General features: G+C 41.1%; 1 protein-coding gene across 1 annotated transcript in view; it reads left to right on the top strand.

Annotated features, from left to right (window-relative positions):
- The first annotated feature begins 231 nt into the window (after positions 1-231).
- The window catches only part of TAF1B (TATA-box binding protein associated factor, RNA polymerase I subunit B), a 57,806-nt gene continuing 38,113 nt past the window's right edge, over positions 232-19,924 (top strand). The window contains exons 1-8 of the mRNA XM_061622796.1: positions 232-400; positions 1,573-1,671; positions 2,089-2,176; positions 3,322-3,419; positions 5,392-5,490; positions 8,036-8,171; positions 13,744-13,897; positions 15,186-15,285. Of these exons, the coding sequence (XP_061478780.1) occupies positions 383-400; positions 1,573-1,671; positions 2,089-2,176; positions 3,322-3,419; positions 5,392-5,490; positions 8,036-8,171; positions 13,744-13,897; positions 15,186-15,285 (792 nt within the window). The 5' untranslated portion in view covers positions 232-382. The remainder of the gene's footprint in view (positions 401-1,572; positions 1,672-2,088; positions 2,177-3,321; positions 3,420-5,391; positions 5,491-8,035; positions 8,172-13,743; positions 13,898-15,185; positions 15,286-19,924) is intronic.

The following is a 19,924-nucleotide window of genomic DNA, read 5'->3' as shown; positions in this document are numbered from 1 at the left end:
AACATGGCTAGAGACGGGGCAGAGTTGCTAAGGAAAGGCAGCCTACACACGCTCACTTACAAAGCGTAGAAAACAAATTCCGGGACTGAGCCCTTGCACAAAGTAAGCCCTGACTGCTTTTCATTTAGCGATTCCCTTTTAGCAGAAGGGGGGGTGATTTCGTCCGTTGATTCTTGTCTCACAGCAGCTGCAGCATGTCTAGCCTGGTGTTTTTTTCTTCCCAAAAGTGACACGCAGAGAAAAGCGGCTGTCAGCGGCAGCCTCGGAACCAAAGAGTTGGAGGTTTTGTTTCCCGTCCGGATGTTGTTGCGGTATCTCACCGGCTTGGTGGTTGTTATAGCTCAGTCGCGGTGCGTGGCGGCAGGCTACAGGGGAGGGCGCGATGGAGGAAGAGGACACGGTGAGGTTGGGGAAGGGGAGGAAGAGGGAAAGTAGCTGTGAGGGTAGAGAAAGGTGGGTTGGGCAGGACAGGGCAGAAACTGACTTGAGTGTCAGGAGGAAGCATGCAAAGGACATGTTTGGAGAGAGCGTAAAAATAGTGTTTTTAGGGTTGCCAGGCTCAGGGCCTAAGAATGATTCTGTATCTTTAAGAGAAGAGAAAATTCAGCCAAGTGCAGGTTTTCTTGCAACACTGTAACGGGGAAAACCACAAGGTGAAATTCTTCCTTTCCCCAGAGGTCTTCTGTATCTTTAAAAGTTGTGCATGGGGAAGGGAGAATTTCACCTTGTGGTTTTTCCCGTTACAGTGTTGCAAGAAAACCTGCACTTGGCTGAATTTTCTCTTCTCTTAAAGATACAGAATCATTCTCAGGCCCTGAGCCTGGCAATCCTGTTTTAGATAAAGTGGGACTGGTTTAGGGTTTCCATCTCATTTTCAGCAGGCCTTTGCATTTTTCATAGCTGCAGTTCAACAAGTTATGCTTTCTTTTTTCTCTTCACCATACTGGGAAAAGCTTCACCTGTTGAAAGATGTCTGCCATGCAGCTATTAAAAATTCAGTAGATGGGGAATGTGTGGTTTGAGAGGGCGTGTGTGTGCGTGCCTTGGGGGGGAGATACTAAACAATTTCTTCTAAGGAAGTGATGCGGTTTCTATTTAATTTTCTTCAGAATCCCCCCTCCCCCACTGTCTTAGGTGTTAGGGTTTCTGGACTACCATGTAGGTCATATGCAAGCTCTTTTGTAGAAGAAAGGGGTAGATTGTGCAACATTTACTACAAAAAGGTTTAGGTACTGAGTTCCTGCATACTGAGGCTAAATCAGGTGTCTTAACAGCATAATTATATTCATATTTACATAGAAGTAAGCTGCATTGTGTTCATTGAGACTTAAGTGTACAGTCCTATCCACACTTACTTAGGAGTAAGTCCCAATGAACACAGTGGAACAAGTAACCATGCATACATATAGTGTGGCTGTAAGTTATATTTAAGAAGACACAATCTGTACTTTACTATAGTATGTTGAAATAAATGTTATTGGCATGAAATTTTATAGTATTTACCTCTTAGGAAGAATAGGCTGCACGTATTCACATTCAAATTTGCTTCTCTCCCTCTTTTTTATTTTGAAGAGAGACTGCAATGAAACGTGTGTACAGTGTTCTGATGTCAACTGGGGACTTACAGAAGAAGGCAAATTTTATTGCAGATCTTGCCACAATGTTATAGAAGTAAGTAATAAATCCTCACTGTAACTTCTTTTCCACACTCAGAAATTCCCTTCAGTCTTTAACTGCAAACCTTTCATTAAAAATTAAATGCATTAACACGGTGTGGGACTATCTTAAATGTTGTGGCCCTGGTTCAGCTTTGTTATGTGCAACTAGTCATGTGGAACAGTTACAAGCCCTAGATGTGAATGTACATTGTTATCCAAAAATTCATCCACGTAGTTCAGGATTCTAGGAGAGTATTGTGATACTGCTCTGGATTCTTCTAAGTCTCCACCCATGTTAGCTCTGCACATAGGAGCCTGCTCACCCCAAAAGATATCTGTGCTCAATTGGGATACATGTATAAAGACTAGAAGACTGGATTTTTGTTTTGCTTTTTTGTTAACCTTATATGTTTTCAAAACTGTCTTGCAGAGGACTAGAGAAGTTGTAACTGGTGAAGTTACTTCAAACGCCAGGGCACACTCCATCTCTAGAGGCTTAAAAAAGAAGAAAAAATTTGGTATGTTTTCTTTATTGTAATATGGAATATTCACATACCCCACCCTATGATCTGAGTGTTAGCTGCATAAATATATAAGTATAGTGAATGTATTCAGGCAAAATATGCAAATTAACTATGGCTTCTCTAGCTTGTATGAGAGGTCTGATCTAGCTTTTGGATATGAATAGGTTCCCCCACCACTGCTTTACAAATAGAGTAGAACAGAAATATCACTGTCAAGTCAATTTTTGGGACTTCCTAGTATACAAAGTACTTTCCAGGTCTTTCATTTACATTTACAACCATCTTGTAAGGTTGAACTAAGACTTGTGTGAGGCCATCCAGTAAACTTAATGCCTAAGCAAACTGTTTCTTCCACATCCAAGCTAAACACTCTGGCCATGCTAATGTGTATTGTTCAAAGACACAAGCAAAAGGGATTATGCGTGGAACACTGATATTCCTCTGTTGCATTAATGTATGTCTTCAGTTTTTAAAAATACCATACATACTGTCATTCATGTCTTTTGTGTTGATTTCAGTGATTCTACTGCCATAGCATTACTAAAATAGCAAACAAATGTTAAGAACAGCCCTATTCACTGGTCTGTATAATGGGAACCCTTATGCTGCTCTGAGGGCAAGCTGTGTTTTACTCCTGTGTTAGTGCCGATATTAAGACAGAGCGTGCTCCAGTGCCCACGTTGATCAGTTTAAGCATCGTCAACTACTCAAGGGGTTTTACCACAACCAGGAGTGACCAATGGACAGGGCATGGGAACGAGTAGGAAAGGCTAGAGTGCAAAACTGCTTGTTTCCAGGGAACGTATTTAGTTTGCAGGTACTTGGTGTAGCAGTCTGCAGTTCAGTAACCCATATCCCATAGCCAGAAAAAAAGATCTCCTGGAGACTGGGCTATACCAGATTTCATTGGTTGGAGCAGTTTATGTGTTGGAAAATTGTCTGGATATGACTGCTAGTCATGTCTGGTTAGATATCCATTGATTAACAGAGCAATCCTATGCATGTTTACAAATCAGTCTCATTGTGGAATGAATTTTACTCCCTAGTAAGTGTGCTGAGGCTTACAACATAAAACACCTGAAATAATTTTAGCTTAGACAGATATAAGATAATAACCATAAGACTGACTTTTCTTTTAGATAAAGGCCGGGAATGGTACATCTGTGAAGGCTTTCAATACATTCTCTGGAAGCAAGCTGAAACTCTGCAGTCTTTGGGAGTTTCTTCACAGTTGAAGGTACACTGACCTACTGAGCACAATGGTCTCATTCTCATGTAATTCTTATTTATGGCTTACTGTTAATAGGATAAGCCACAGTGAGCCTCAGGTTTGAATACTCTCTTCCTCTTCTAGCGCAGCCACAAGGAGTTTAGAACCCTGTTACAGCACTGAACCAAGGCAATCGGGTTCATCTTAACTATGGGTTGTATTCAGCTAAGCCCTACTCAGAGTAGACCCATTGAAATTATTGAACCTTAGTCATGTCTATAACATTAATTATAATAATAATAATAAAATTTTATTTCTAAGCTGCCTATCTGGCCGAATTAACGGCCACTCTAGGCAGCGTACATAAAAATTTAAAATACAACATATAAGTACAATTATAACATCAATCTCTAATTAATCCACCACCCCCACATCTTTACAAAATAAAACCAGATTACCCCGGAGTCCCGTAGGCCCGCCTAAACAGCCAAGTTTTCAATCCTCGGCGGAAACCTACCAGGGAGGGGGCATGGCGAAGGTCATATGGCAGAGAATTCCAGAGGGTGGAGGCCACAATTGAGAATGCCCTCTCTCTGGTCCGCACCAGCCTAGCTGTTTTAACTGGTGGGACCGAGAGAAGGTCTTGTGAGGCTGATCTCGTCAGGCGGCATATTTGGTGATGCTGGAGGTCTACTTTGAGTAGGGCTAGCAATAAATACCATCTTGTGGTTTGTTGAAACTAGCCAACTTCAAATTATGAGTTATGAAGCTTCCTTGTTTCAAGAAGCTATAGTTAAGATTAACCACAGTTTATTTATTATTTATTTATTAGATTTATATCCAGCCCTTCCTCCGGTAGAATTCCACTGGTCTGTATAATGGGAACCCTTATGCTGCTCTGAGGGCAATCTGTGCTTTACTCCTATGTTAGTGCTGGTATTAAGACAGAGCTTGCTCCAATACCCATGTTGATCAGTTTAAGCATCATCAATTACTCAAGGGGTTTTACAAGGGTTCAGACAACATGCTAAACTGTGGTTAAATCTAAAACAGAGGTAGAAGCTACTAGTATCCTCATAGCTATGCCAGAAGGGGACAGGGGAGTGCACCAGCCTGAGGCTCATTGCAGTTCATCCTCATAAACCATGGTTTAGAGTTGCAGAATTCAGCCATTCTGCTGAAAGTCTAGCACTGAATTATGAGCTTCAGTAGAAAGTGATGCAGCTTAGCACCATTGCGCATAATTACATGTTGCCCATTGAAGATTCCCTTGTTTCTCAATTCTCTGTTTATTGGCCCTTCCTCAATGTTGTACTTTTGTTGTGGGGATATTGCATTTTCAGACGTTAATTTTGAACCTAAGAAAATGTGATGGCCTTTCTTCAATAGTCATTAGCTGCTTCTGTGGTAGCAATGTGGAATGTGATTGTGTGAGTGTCATATATTCAGTGTTTTGTGATTTGTATTTCTTTTTTAATTTTTAAAAATGTAGTCAAAGGCTATAGTGTACATTAGCTAGCTGGGGTTGATCGGAATTGTAGTCCCAAACATCTGGAGGGCATCACATCGGGGAATGCTGGTGTTCATTACTCCCATGTCAATCAGAATCAGCTGATAAGCAGTGGGCCATACCTTGCTTCAGCAGAGGAACAATTGGGAGCTCACTTTAAACTCCTGGTTGTTCCTTTGAAGCCACATTGGCACCTGCGTCACACTTGACATCACATATGCTGTCAAGTGTCAGGCAGGTGGATGTGGTCTGCCAGGAATGGCCTGGTGGATAAAAGGTTCCCTATGTCTCCTTTAAATGATTAGTGACTGAAAACGTATCCATTAAACTCCAATTGCAGAACAGTTCCCAGAGTTCATGAATAAAGAAGCCATTTTTTAATTAAAATGTTTGTGTAACACACACACACACACACACATATATGCATACACACATGTGCACACACATACCTATATGAACTTGGGTGAATAACTTATTTGTTCTTATTAGGATGAAGTTCTGTATCATTTATGGAGACATTACCTTCAGAAGAGCAGGCAGGCTTATTGTGACAAGCCCCATAGGGATGCAGCTCATGATACCTTACCAGTAAGTGCAAAGTTCAGAACTGGCGAATAGTCATCTTTTCCACACTATGGTCCAATAGCATTGATACAGATTTATGCACCTGCTTTATAAATAAAAACGTACATTATTGAAGTGCTTAAAACTGCTTTTCTAGATACTTCTTACGATTCACTGACATGTGATTCATTGATAGATAAAACATGTCTCAATCCTCTTGTGAAAGGAATAACAATAAGATGTTCTTATTTTAACAGTAAGATATACTTAGCATTTAAAACTGGGCTCCTGCTGGGAGGAAGGGCGGGATATAAATCAAATAATAAATAAATAAAGACTGTTTACTTCAGATTGACATTGCTTGTAGCTATTGCTATTTTATTTAAATGTAAAGCTGGTGAGTAGTTCAATTTTTAGCTGTCTTTTGAGGGGCATTAAATCCAGCAGATGGAGCCAAATATTCTCCGTCATATTTAGTTATGCATATTTATATGCATAACATATTTAGTGTTTTGCCTGTATTTTTCAGAAGACATTCTGAAAATACAGGCAAAAATACAAAATATGTTATACTTGGTGGCTTGGTTTAGATTGGGGTGGGGAACGTCCAGCCTCTGGGCCAATCATGGTGCTTTAGGGGATCCCATTTGGCCCCCAAGGACATTTCCCCAAACCATGTCCACCACCTGATATCACTAGTGATGTCAGGTGATGGGTGGGAGGACAGGGTTTAATCCTGTCATGGCTGTGCGATCCTGGAACACAAACACACAGTGAAAGCAGCAGGATTTAATCCTTACTCACCAACTGAGTGGGGATTAAAGCCCTGCACAAAAGCATCCTTTGAAGCAGCTCACCCATGCCAGCTACTTTGAAAGGGTTTTTGCAAAGGCCTTAAGACAGTTCCTGTGCTCCCATTTGCTTACATGGGAGATCGAGGACTGTCTCAAAGTCTTTGCAAAAGTCTCTCCTGCTAACTCTCTGACACTGGGTATGGGGGGGGGAGACTTGTAAAAGCCTTTGCAAATCTTCTTCCTTCCTCCTTCAAGTCTGTGATGTTGGGAACTTAAATTGGGAAGGGGGGGAAACTTGCAAACTTTCAAAGCCCCTTCCCCTTTCAAGTCTCTGATATTGAGAACTTAATGGGGGAAGGGGAGAGATTTGGAAAACCTTTTCCTTCTCTCCCTTTGGGCAGTGCAGGAAGGAAGAGAAGGAAGCCAGTGGGGTATCCAGTGCCAGCAGCAAGCGCTGGACTCCTTCTTTCCCTTCTGATGGCGCAATGGTGCAGGGTTCCCCCCTCACCATTCAGATAAGGATCTGGTCCCCACTGCTAGTTTAAATTGTATTTTCTAACCCAGGGAGTGGGCTTTGAGACTGTGCATCCTGTCCTCCACAAAAAAAGTAAGATACAATTTGGCACAATACTGATCTGAAACCAGATTTTCCTCAACCCACATTTTTTTTGGATAAATGTTCTTTATTAATCTTCTAAACATATATAAATAAGCAAACAATATTCATTCCACACTGTTACTCTCAGTAGCATATAAAAGAAACCATTACTTATAATCAACAAACACAAATTTCCAAAACCAGAGCAATAATAACTCAGAGCTTTTGTCACTCCCACCACATAAATTCCACTCAACCAATGAGATAGGAAAAACACGTATTTAGTGTTGTTGCAATACACACCTAATAATCGGGAAAAGGAAGCATGAAAGAAAGAATCAAGCCCATACCATGTAAATAAAGTTTGTTAAGCATTCCAAATGCTTGCATAATGTGGAGGACAATTCCTGTTGTATTCTTTCATGTTAACACAACTAATAAAATCATACCAAATTTTCACAACTTTCTATGTCTTTGAATGACCACAAAGTACTTTAAGTTTCTGTGCCAGCTTTTCCATGAATGCCAGATGCCACACTTTGATGTACCAGTCTCAACCCATTCTTTTAACCTGTATTTGGCCCAGGTTGACAGCAGGTTCAGAAGCTCTTATTGGGCCAACCTCGGTGGAGGAGGGCATATGTAAGCTGTAGAAGGACATATGTGATCTTGGGGCCTGCTGCCATATCCTGTAACTGGGTAAAAATACTGTCTTAATCAGCCCAGTGCCATAAGCGTAAGATTACGGTATATGCCGTTGACTACCCTTGTGTCTGTAGAGAATATTGCATGAGCTTAATGTCTCAAGAAAACTGACTGTAAAGATGGCTTACATTGATTGCTTGATGATGTATTGGAATGAGAAAGACTTAGTAGAAATGATTTGTGTGATATGCCACTTTTATGAAAAGATATTTGCTAGTATGCCACTTATTAAAAAAGAGGTCATTCCTCCCACCCACCCCAATCCAGTTCTCTTAGTGCTGTGGGTAGAATTGTTTGATATTTATACTGTTCTACTACTGAAAGTTGTGTGTTTTACTTAACAAGCTAACTTAATAACCACTGAGTATTTTTCTGACAAAGCTTGCTTTAATGAAGAGGGAAAATGTAACTTTAAGATGTAGATTAAAGCTATGCAATTAGACTCTTATACTACTGTTCATTATTAAAACAGATGTGTGACTCCAGTACTGAAGTCGACACGGAGCTAGAAATTTCTAGACATCTTAGCTTGCCTTGCTCTGCAAGTGATACAGATGTGGCATCTGAATCTAGCATTGAAGGTATTTCTTCTACTAGCAAAATATCAGGTAAGACTAAATGTACCTTGAACAATTAGTTTAGACATGAAAATACCTTATTCCCTGGTTGCTCTGGTGTCTTTAAAAGACATATATTAATGACTAATATGTATAACAGTCTCAAAAATGTTTTTAATCATAATAAGTAAGAAATTCAAGTCTCCTTTGCCTCAGTGAAAATTCTGAATATGTTGTTTGTACTATAGTAGTGCAGGATGTCCAGATTTGTAAAGGTAAAATTTTAAGAGTAAGGGGCATCTGGTATTTATAGGATTAAGTGACTGCTGGGCAAGGAAGACTGGGGATGTGGGCAACTAGTATGGAGACTGGACGTTTTGTAAAGGTCAAATGAGGGGGTTGGTTCTCTGAACCAGTGCTGAAGCTAAGATCTGGGGGTAACTTCAGAGGGACATTTTATGGTGCATGATGGCATCTGGAGGGTATCTTCTACACTTTTTTGTGGAACCAGTGAAAATGTGTCTTTTAAAAAAAAAGGCTCACTAGCTGTGCATTTTAAAAATATTTAGGATGCTCATTTAACTAGTCTGTAGGATTAAGTGGGAGTTATTGAGGCAGCAAATATGGAAACTTCTATCTTTATTATGCAAGTGGTAGCAACATCTTGTTCAAGAGCTATTGATGTTGTATGATCTTTCTTGCTTATAGGGTGTGCTTTTAATAATTTTAAGAGTATGTTGTAAAATAAGTTTGTGCAGGAGAGTAGTAAATGGGGCAGAAATTAAATCTGATTCCTCATACTCTGGAGTTGCATCTTTTCACCATATTGCTAATGGCTGACAAATGGGAACTTAAAATCTGTTTCTGTAACAATTAGGCGGGGATGCGTGGGGTTTTTAGATGTATATCTGCACTGACTGTCAGGTCATTGTTCTCCAAGATGGCAGATTGAAACCCTCCTTTTGGTGCACTATATGGACATTGTTTGGGAAGCCTATTAAATTTGTAGGTATGCCATAGCAATCATACCATGTCTTAAATTGTATGTTATGTTAGGTTTAATGTTGACTGTCTGATATGCATAATCTAGAACAAATAAAATGAAAGGCTGTTGTGTTAACATGATGGCTACAAATAGAATGCAAGGATTACTGTAAATCAGGCTGAATATGGAGTTAACAGAGTTTCTATCATTAGTGCTCTTAAGACACAGCCTGTACATGAAAAAGGCAAAACTGATGACTGAAAGGATTACCTGAGATTCATGCTTTTTGTTCTGTGACTCATTCAAAACAGCTCTTGTGTTTCTTTTAGAAGCCATGCAGTAGAGGGTGTTTTCTTAGTAACTATTTTCAGTTTCTTGGTTTAGAGGGAGTAAAGGCAAAGTGATACTAACTGTGGTGAAGCTTCTGCTGTTAATAGTTTTAGCACATCAGTGTCCATACTAACTTATAGGAAACATAAATAGTACATAATCTCAAAATAGTTAGATTTTGGAGAAACAAGCAAACAAAACATAACACCATTGGGATTTTGTAATGTGTCTGCATGTGACATTCCTCTAGACCCTTAGTTGCAAGTCATTCATGTGAATAGGTTGCAGTTAGTATGACCATTATTATTATGGCTTGAGTAAGCACCTCAAAAATAGAGAGCTAGGATGGTTTCCTGGTTAAGAATGTTGGACTAGAACTGTGGAGACCCTAGTCAGCCATGAAGCTCACTGTATCACCTTAGGCTTGTTAACATTTTTTATCCCAATGTGACCTGACGCCAGTAGACGGCCAGGTTGGGCCCTGGCTGAGGGCTCCTGTGGCCCAGAGGAGCCCCTCTTTAGGGTGGGAGGGTGAGGCTTTTTGGCGACCTGCAGCAGCGTGGAGTTGTGGAACTCAGCAAGCTGACACTGCCATGGATCGCAAGGTGGGAGCTCCTAGGGACCCCCCATACAGGTGGCATTGGGCTTAAATAAACACGCCTGCCCCACCTACATAGCTTGTCAGCATGCATGCCCCGTGTGCTGTGTACTCATGCATGCCATCACCCGAAGAGATTGACGTGCCTGGTGTGTGCACTGACCCGACAGATAGTTGGGGCAGGTGAGCTTATTTAAGCCCCATGCTGCCTGTATCAGGTTGGGATGTTCAGCCTTACAGAGCTGCGGGCCCGGGGCTGGCTAGTGCCCCAGGGCCCAGTCACGCATAGCCCCAGCCCTCAGCTCAACCTACCTTGCTATGAAGATAAATGGGTGAGGGTAGCACCACATATGCCTCCACACACATATAATAAATAATTCTTCAAAAGAGCTTTGGGATAATAACAATCAGAAAACATGAATATCTTCTTGCCCTTGGTTTTTTCCCCATCAATAGTTTGTTTTAGAATCATATTTTCCAATTACTTTTCGAAACACATATTTCATGTTTGTCGCAAAGTGTCTCCCTTATATACCCAGTCGATCACTGCACTTTGCAGGTGAGGGCCTCCTGCAGATACCATGTTATCAGGAGGTCTGTTTCGCACAACATAGTTAATGGACCTTTAGTGTGGCGGCACCTCCCTGTGGAATTCCTTCCCCTTAAATATTAGACAGGCGCCATCTGTGTTATCTTTTCAGCGCCTATTGAAGACCTTCCTATTTCAACAAGCCTTCTAAGTTGAGACCTTATCCCAGTCTGTGTCTGTGTTGGAATTGCTTTTTAATGTGTTTTTAAACCTTTTTTAAAACAATGTGTTTTTAACCTTTTTTAAAAGATGTCTTGAAAGCTTTTAAAAAATGTTTTTAAAGATGTTTTGTTTTAATGTATTTTAAAGTCTGTTTTTATAACATTTTAAAGTGTTTTTAGTGCTTTTGTTTGTCGCCCTGGGCTCCTGCTGGGAGGAAGGGCGGGATATAAATAAAATAATAAACAAATGAAGTGGCCACTAGACTAACTGTTTTTAACTTTTTGTTATAAAATGTGTTGCATGAGTTTTTGAGCTTTGCATCTTTTACTTCTTTTAATTATACAACTTAACTTGTTACATGTGTCTTTGTAGTTTAGCTGTTTTATTTCCTTGCTTTTTCAAACTTGTTTTGCAACAATAAGGGTTTATATGCTATAAGGGTTATATATGGCATTATAATAATGACAGTCAGTCTTGAGGTTTATAAACATATGTTTAAGTGTGGCCTGCATGTAGAATATAGCCCCCACCTGTTCTATTGGCAGTGTAAAATCTTAGTCCCTGGGAGTGATAGCTGTTGATTTACACCTCTTTTTATGCTTTGGCTGCAGAAGAAAAAGCAATTATTTTTTATTCTCTTCACTCTTCCTGTGGTTGGATCGTCATATGTCATTGAACTAAAATTTCCTATATCACTTCTATACATTTTCATATGAAGTGATCTTTGTGACGGGTTTTCCTCTCAGTCTTTGAGTAATAAACTGTATATTAATTCTTTCTAGTTGGTCCACTTTTGTACAAGATGTATTGTTTTTAGCCAAGAACAAGCTGTGGTTACAGTGCCTTGCAAAAGTAATCAGACTCCTGACCAATGCTGTCATATTACTGAATTACAAATGGTACATTGTAATTTCGTTCTGTATGATATTTTATTTTGAAACACTGAAACTCAAAATCAATTATTGTAAGGTGACATTGGTTTTATGTTTGGAAATGTTTGTAAGAAACATAAAAAATGAAACATGTTGCTTGCATAAGTATTCAACCCACACGCATTAATATTTGGTAGAGCCACCTTTCACTGCAATAACAACTTTAAGTCTTTTGGGGTAGGTATGTACCAGCTTTGCACACTGTGTTGGAGGGAGTTTGGCCCATTCTTTTTGGCAGATTCACTCCACAATGCTGCATTCAAAGTATCTGTACGTTTCTTAGATTTTATGAAAGCAGAGCTTTGCTTAACTCAAAATTTCTTCTCCCTTTGATCAACCACATCTACACAGGTTCCACCTCCATACTCAAAATGAAACTGGGCCTGGAAGTGTGCAACAACCTCACATATACCTTGCTACTTAGATTACCAATGCCAGGATGTCTGTCTTATCGACTACTCTCCTGCTCCCCCCGCCCCCCGGGCATCATGAAAGACCCAGTCCTGGGCTCAGAAAGAAAATAAATATGTGGTCCTCTTCAAAGTACTGATAAGCCTCTTGTTTTAATTAAAATAATAATTATAAGTTCTTGCTCTTATCACTAATGGGAATTAATTATCTTGCATATGCTGCTGTTGCTTCTATGGCTGTAATAGAGTGAGGTTAAAGATAAGTGAAATGCAAATAGGAAAACAACAACACAAAAGGCAGTAACACTTTCCTAAATGTAATACCATACCAACCACAACAAGATTCCTATGAGTAAGGCAGAAAACTCAGCATCCCACATCCAGTCAGGATTCATAACCAAAAACCCAAACTAAAAAAATCCTAGCAGCCAGTCAGCCAAGGTCACAGAAATCCCTATGCAGCACAACCTGACCTGGGGACTGCAGTTAATGCAGAAGCTGCAGCACAATTGCTGACATGAGTGAGAGCGGCAGAGGGTGCTCGGGGGCAACCGTGTCAAGAGCCCGACACGTCTCGCTGTTCCACAGAACGAAATTACAATGTACCATTTGTAATTCAGTAACATGAGAGCATTGGTCAGGGGTCTGATTATTTTGCAAGGCACTGTATATAGAACAGTTGTACTTTAAGTGAAGCTACTTCTGCATGTAATAATTTGTTTTCATCTTTAAAGGTTACGTAAGTTTCCTTACGTAGACCTCCTGGCTATGCTGAGAAATTAATTTTTTTGTAAGGGCATAATCTGATGATACGCTCACACTTTTTGAGACAGCTCTAATTTGTGGTTTCGGCAGCTTTCTTTATTCTTTCGTTCTCCATTTCCCACCTGTCTAGTTAGGAAAATGCCTACATGGGTGTGATGAGATTTGCTAATAAGATTTGAAAACAAAGACACCCCCCCCAATCCAAACATGCTACAGTTTTCATTTCCATAGGATTTAAAGAGAACTTAACCCCTTCGCCTGTACTGTGTGGCGTAGCTTAGTTGGCTGAGCATGGTATATATCTGTTCTCTGCATGTGGCAGACTGTTATCAAGGTAACTGAGTTGCTACTTGTATGTTCTAACAGATTTTTCAGTTTTGTTTTATCAATGGGTTGTATCCAATTAAGTCATATTCATTATAAAGGTAAAGGTGTCCCCACACTTGTAGTGCGAGTTGTTTCCGACTCTTAGGGTGACGTCTTGTGACGTTTACTAGGCAGGCCGTATATATGGGATGGGATTGCCAGTTCCTTCCCCGGCCTTTTTTTACCCCCCAGCATGTGTCGGGTACTCATTTTACCGACCACGGATGGATGGAAGGCTGAGTGGACCTCGAACCCTTTTACCGGAGATACGACTTCCTCCTTCCGCTGGAATCGAACTCCGGCCGTGAGCACAGCTTCGGCTGCGTTACCGCCGCTTACCACTCTGCGCCATTATAGACCCACTGAATCAGTAGACAAGATAGTAATGACTGACTCAGTCAGGTACAAGCCTGAATGTATATATTGATTCAGTATACACTATATCAAGGGTCAGGTTGCTTGACACTGCCTAAATCCTTTCCATAGGAAGATCTCTCTGGTCTGGATCAGTGGATGGTAGCTCATACTTACAGAAAAAGAAGAAAGGAGAGGTGAGAATGTCGATGCCAATGACCCTGGCTTTCTGCTATTTGGCCTTGCTCTGGCTGAGGGAATCAATTACGTTGTCAGATCTCTTAAGGTAAGAACAGTGTTTAATGAGGCATTTTATTTTTAAGTGTACTTTCAAGTCTGCTATAGTTAAGCTTTTGTTTTTAGGTAGAGTAATATATGATTGGCTATATAGTATGACATATCACTTTTTAGGTCAATTAAGAATAAGTAGATTTGCCTGTTTCACATATTCATAGACCACATTTCAGCAGAGAATTGTTCACAAGGTTATTAAATAAAATTTTAAAAAATATTTTCGCTGCTTATGAAAGTAATCATTGTAAGTACACACAAGGGAGAGCATTCCACAGTGATACTGTTCAACCTGTTCAGAGTCTACCTCTATCCTGACCGTGGATTTTGGGACCCACATCTCAGTGTTTTACTATAGATATGTATGGTTGTAGCTGCATTAGGTCAGTCTAGAACCTGGGGAAAATGTGGCCCTCCAGGTATTGTTGGAGCACAACTCCAATGTTGGCAGGGCTGATGGGAGTTGGAGTTCAACAACATCTGGAAGGCCAGAGGCTCCACATCTGGCAGTAGTGGATCCTGACTCACCGGTTGAAGACCAGTGGAATAGATAACTTGGATGCTATCTGCACATAGCCAGCAATATTGCTTTCAGAGTTGTTGTTGGCTATATTTTGTGATATGTTTTGTGCTTTTCAATTCCCAGCTAGCAATAGAGAAGAATTTCAAAAAGGGGGAGAACAGAAATTAACTTCCCCAGTTTGGAAATTCCTTAGTCATTACAAGCCTAGTTCTGAATTTTGGTATGGCTCCACATTCTGAGCATTCATCCTGTCATCTGCCAGGTCTTCCTCCCCTTCCCCATGCTTTTACAAGCTAATCAGCATATGAAGAAGAGACCAACAACAGCCAATTTTAAGTGTGAAAACTGTTTCTATAGCCTGGGAAGTGTAGGCTTTTTTATTCCTCTTTACTAATTGACCAAGAAGAATAAAAGTCTATCATTTCCAGAGATAAGCAAAGGGCTATTTCTTCTAAGTAGCCCTTCCCTCTGCACTGATTTATATTTCTGCACAGGCCTGCCCGTTTCAACAGTATGCCCGAGTTGCCTGACACCACCATGTAATAATGCAATGTGAGTCGGATGTGAATAGTGGATAGCTGCAGCCAGTAGTCTTTCTACTTTTGCTCTTATGAATTAAATATATTTTCAGGGTAACATTTAGCAGGTATTAGTGATTTCACTCATTTATTATGTTTTAGCTTTGAAGCTAAGTTTTGCTACGCATGTTGAACTAAATCGCTATGTATATATTGATTTTACTTCTACGCCTTTCACTTAGGCTGGTTATGGATGGTCATATTCCTTACTTGAATGCTTATAAAGATTTCCCAGAGGAGATGAAGGTGTATGGGACTGACTTCAAGATCTTTCATGTAGAGGTGACTTTTACTCGTTCTCCTTATGTAAAAATGTTTCCAGTTACAGGCATGTATGGTCGCTCTGATGAATTAAAAATAGACTTTTTTGTACTGATTTTACCATCTTTGGAAATGCTCTTTGGGCCCATGCCTCACCTGGCATTGTCTAGTGCCTGTTATTACTTTCTGCTATCTCCCCCAGAGGTCCTACCTCTTTTTTAATCTGTGGCAGTTTCTTCTTCTTCTTACATTGTAGCATATAAAGTGTACTGTATATACAAATGGAGAACATTTTGAGATGGAGAGGTGGCTGCGATTTGGAAAATCTGTTGAGCGTTCTTCAAAACAGTATTAGTTGTTAGGAACATCTAGTCCAGCATTCCGTTCTCATAGTGCGCAACCAGATGCCTATGGGATGCTTGAAAGTAGAACTTAAGCCCAACTGTGCTCTTCCCACTTTTGATTCCCAACAACTGGTATGCAGAGGCATGCTGCCTTCAGCAGTGGAGGCAGAATATAGCTATTGTGGTTAGTAGCCACTGATAGCCTTCTCCATGATTAAAGTTTGATACACGTTGTGATAAAATTCTCTTTGACAATAGCAGAAAGCTAGATGTGTCTTTACTTTATTTTTCCACTCCTGAAGATATCATGAAGTCATTGGTATCTGACAGAAGAAAGGGTTGTCCAAATTAATCATAAATACTAATGATGACAAAATTCTAAGGTATAATAGTGGTGCTGAAATGAATAAGGTGAATCCCACCAAACTAGTCTAGCCAGGTAAATATAAAGAACCTCATACTGAGTACTGCATCCAGTTCTGGACACTGCACTTTAAGAAAGATGCAGACAAAGTGGAACAGGTTCATAGGAGGGCAATAAGGATGTTTAGGGGACTGGAAACAAAGCCCTATGAGGAGGGACTGAGGAACTGGGCATGTTTAGCCTGGAGAAAGGAAAACTGAGGAGAGATATGATAGCACTCTTCAAATACATGAAAGGTTGTTACACAGAGGAGGGCCGGGATCTCTTCTTGATTATCTTAGAGTGCACAACATGAAATAATGGGCTCAAGTTACAGGAAGCCAGTTTTTGGCTGAACATCAGGAAAAACTTCCTAACTGTTAGATGGAACCAATTAGCTAGGGAGGTGGTGGGCTCTCCAACACTGGAGGCATTCAAGAGGCAGTTGAACTGCCCCCTGTCAGGTATGCTTTAACTTGGATTCCTGCATTGGGTAGGGGATTGGACTCAATAGCCTCATAGGCCCCCTCCACTGTACTATTCTATAATTCTAACTCTTAAGAGTGCAAACCTGTGATTCCTATGAGAGGACCGAGAGGAAGTTCCACTGCCAGAGGTCCTCCTAGAATGATGGTGGAGCTTTCTACCAGTGGTGGGGCCAGAACAGGGCAGTTTAGGGATAGATTGGCAACAAATGAGGATCTGCAAAATTCTAAGCCCCTTCATTCCCCTGATGCACCATTGAACAGAGCCAGAAACTATTCTATCCTTCTGAGAGCCAGTATAGTTAATTTGAGGCAATGGGAAGGAAACCAGAAAGAAAGAAAAACAGTCACTCCCTCACCTTGCTGGAGTGAGAGGACAGTAGCTCCACTGCAGCATTCTCACTCTCCTTCCCCCTCCCCCTTGGGTAGGATTGCTCTACTCAGTTCACAGCCATAATCCACATGGCCATGATCAATGAAACACCAGATGACTATAGCCTTCTGACTATAGCCACCCACTCTTCCTGATTAGTTGCTCCTGAAATTCAGGGTGCCTTTGAAATGACCTCTGAAACACGGACAAGGAACGGCTATTTGAAAGAAAAAACAGATCCCCAGTGTGTCTCCAGAAGTACAGACCATCACCTGGGTTCCTCTAGATCAAGGATGAGGAACTGGATCCAGCTAGTGAGCCAAATCCTTCAGTCCTGTGCTCTCTGTGGGTCAAATTTGACTTGTGGGTAGAACCCCTTGCCTATCAGTAGTGATGTCAGGTGATTGACACCTGTAAAAGTTCAAAGGGGTTGCTGTAACTGCTGATTAGTCATTATAGCAACCTCATTGAGAGACAATGCACCAATCTGCTGATTGACAATGGGAGTACACCTTTAAGGGGCTTGCTCCATTAGCACAAAGTAGTCTGCTTTGGAACCACTTGCTAAAGCAGTATTTTTTCCTCTGTAGAGGAAACTGCTTCAAAACAGCTCCCCTGGCTGTGCTAGGGAATTCCCATCTCCCACAATCTCCCTATCAATGCTGATCAGCTGACTGGTGCTGACAGTGAGCCCTGCTTGCAAAGGAACAATTGGGAGCTCACTTCAAGCTCCTGATTGTTTGTTTGTAGTCATGTCCATAACTGCCTCACACCTGACATCGCATATGATCATGCCCATGGGCTGGAGGTTCCTCACCACTGCTCTAGATTCTGGACGGTGACTCTGATTGGATAAATGTAGTGGATAAATCTATTATGCTACACCTGATTAGCATGATTAGTTGTGTTTTGGGGCACTGCAGTACCCTAGAACTTCAGGTTTGTCAACACCTTGTTATATTGTTGTGACTAGTGCTCAGCAAGAATGCACTTTAAAGATGTGCAAAAATACAGTAGGGCCCCATTCATACGGCAGGTTAGGTTCCAGACCCCTGCCGAAAAGCGAAAACCCTGAGGAGCAGATCAGCTGTAGCGTGGGGGTCTGGAACCTAACCCGCTGATCGCGGTGGAGGATCTTCTTCTCTTGAGGTGGGATCAGCTGTAGCGTGGGGGTCTGATCACGCAGGAAGAGGAAACGATCCTCCAGAAGCCCAGCTGTAGCGGGATCAGCTGTAGCCCAGGGATTTGATCGCCCCTGAGGATGAGAAGATCAGCTGGAGTGTGCTGCAGCTGATCTTCCCCTCCTCCAGCGAGATCAGCTGGAGCACAGGGAGCTCCAGCCCCCGCACCAGCTGATTGGCCTGCTGGCGCCATACTAGCCGAATGCCAAAAAGCGGGGTGCTGAGAAGCGGGGCCGTACTGTACCTTTATTTACTCAGGAGATGTATTGAGTATGTGCATACTTCCAAGAGTGAGTCTTCACAGAGGAGACTTGAAGATCACCTGCCAGACTAGTCAGCTCTGTATATGGAATGGGGGTGCCATGTTGTCCTTCACCTCAAACAGCAAAATGCCGTGGACTGGTCCTAGCTTCTGATGTCACCATGATGTCAGATTCTATGCTTTTGACAGCATTGGGGAAAAAACATATTTTATTACGCAGTGTTGCTCAGCATGTAGCTAGGAATTAACCACCTCCTTATCCCGCCTGAAGAAATTATCTTTGTTTATTGGGCAAGACTCCTTCTCTAAACATAACTTGGCCTAGTAAAACGTTTTGCCTTATCTTTGTGATTCGCATTTGGAATATGAATTCTGATTGATAGTTATCCATAAGTTCCCATCCATTTTGAACAGAGAAGTGTGAAGAATGTCTCTCTGTTAACAAGCGTGGCAATGTCTGGTGTAGGTGCCCTTCTCCCATTGATGAAGAAGCATGCCTGCTCCATTTTCTCCTGTTCCTTTTTCTTTTCTTTTGGATGTGGCAACTGTTGTGTCATGCCCCCCCCCCCGGCAGCTATTATGCAACTGGCCCCCATGGCACCTTCTCAAAATGTCAAATGTCCTCACTGCCCAAGAAGGTTAGTGACCCCTGGCTTAGTTTATTGATTGTTGGGAATTCTTTTTTAATATTTTTGAGTTTTCAGACAGTAACAAGGAAAATGTAAACAATAATACAATTAACATACCTAGCAAATGCAAATTGTACTTGCGAGCATTACAATAAAGTTTGTCAAACTCGCCCAGATTGTTGGGTATTCTAAGTTTATGCCTACAAGTAATAAATCCCACCATTTTTGAAGGATAGTAGCTCTATCCTTGTTTGGCCTACTGTCATAGAATTTCTGCAGCCTCTTAATTTCAAATTAAGCTTTTATGTTTTGGAATCTTAGAAATACAGTGAGCATAAAAATATTTTTTTAAATATTAATGATATTGCAAATATTTCATATAATCCAGGCTTTGTATGGTGCAAACCACTTAGGGTTTCTGGTGAATACTGTGTTTTGAAAATGATTCCCTTCATCAGCATTTGCCCCTTAAATTGCTGGAACTATAGGCTAGAAACTGCACAATGAAAGATTAAAAGCATTTGATATCGCTTCCTTAAACGTTTTCCAGGTGTTGTTGTTTGGGAAATGGAGAAGTTGGGACAGCTTGGTAATTACCTGTCATTTGAAATGAAGTGTGCCTCACCCTTTCATTTTTTATTACAAGTTCTTCCTTGGTGGCATTCGGTTTTGACCATCTCACTGAAGAAAAGGTTCTGATTATGCTTTTGAAAGCAGGTGGAAGATCTGAAAGTTGTCATTTAATATCAGAGTGAAAAGACTTAGGGTAGATATCAAAACTCATGTAGCTAATTTTGTTCCAGTGCAATGAAATCCTCATATAACTTAATTGAGTTAGTTCCAAAATTCACTGGGTTCCTGAGTGTGTGGGGGGGGCTGGGGGGGGCACATGCCTCTCCTTTCTGATTGACTGCAACCAGTTACCCAAGGCTTCAGAAGGAGAAAAGAGAGTTAGCAGCAGAGAGAGGAGAGGTCCTCCTCTC

This window comes from Rhineura floridana, chromosome 4 (genome assembly GCF_030035675.1).
Source record: "Rhineura floridana isolate rRhiFlo1 chromosome 4, rRhiFlo1.hap2, whole genome shotgun sequence".
NCBI classification, from domain to species: Eukaryota; Metazoa; Chordata; class Lepidosauria; order Squamata; family Rhineuridae; genus Rhineura; species Rhineura floridana.
The sequence above is the reverse complement of the archived record's forward strand: the minus strand, read 5'-3'. Positions and strand labels throughout refer to the sequence as shown.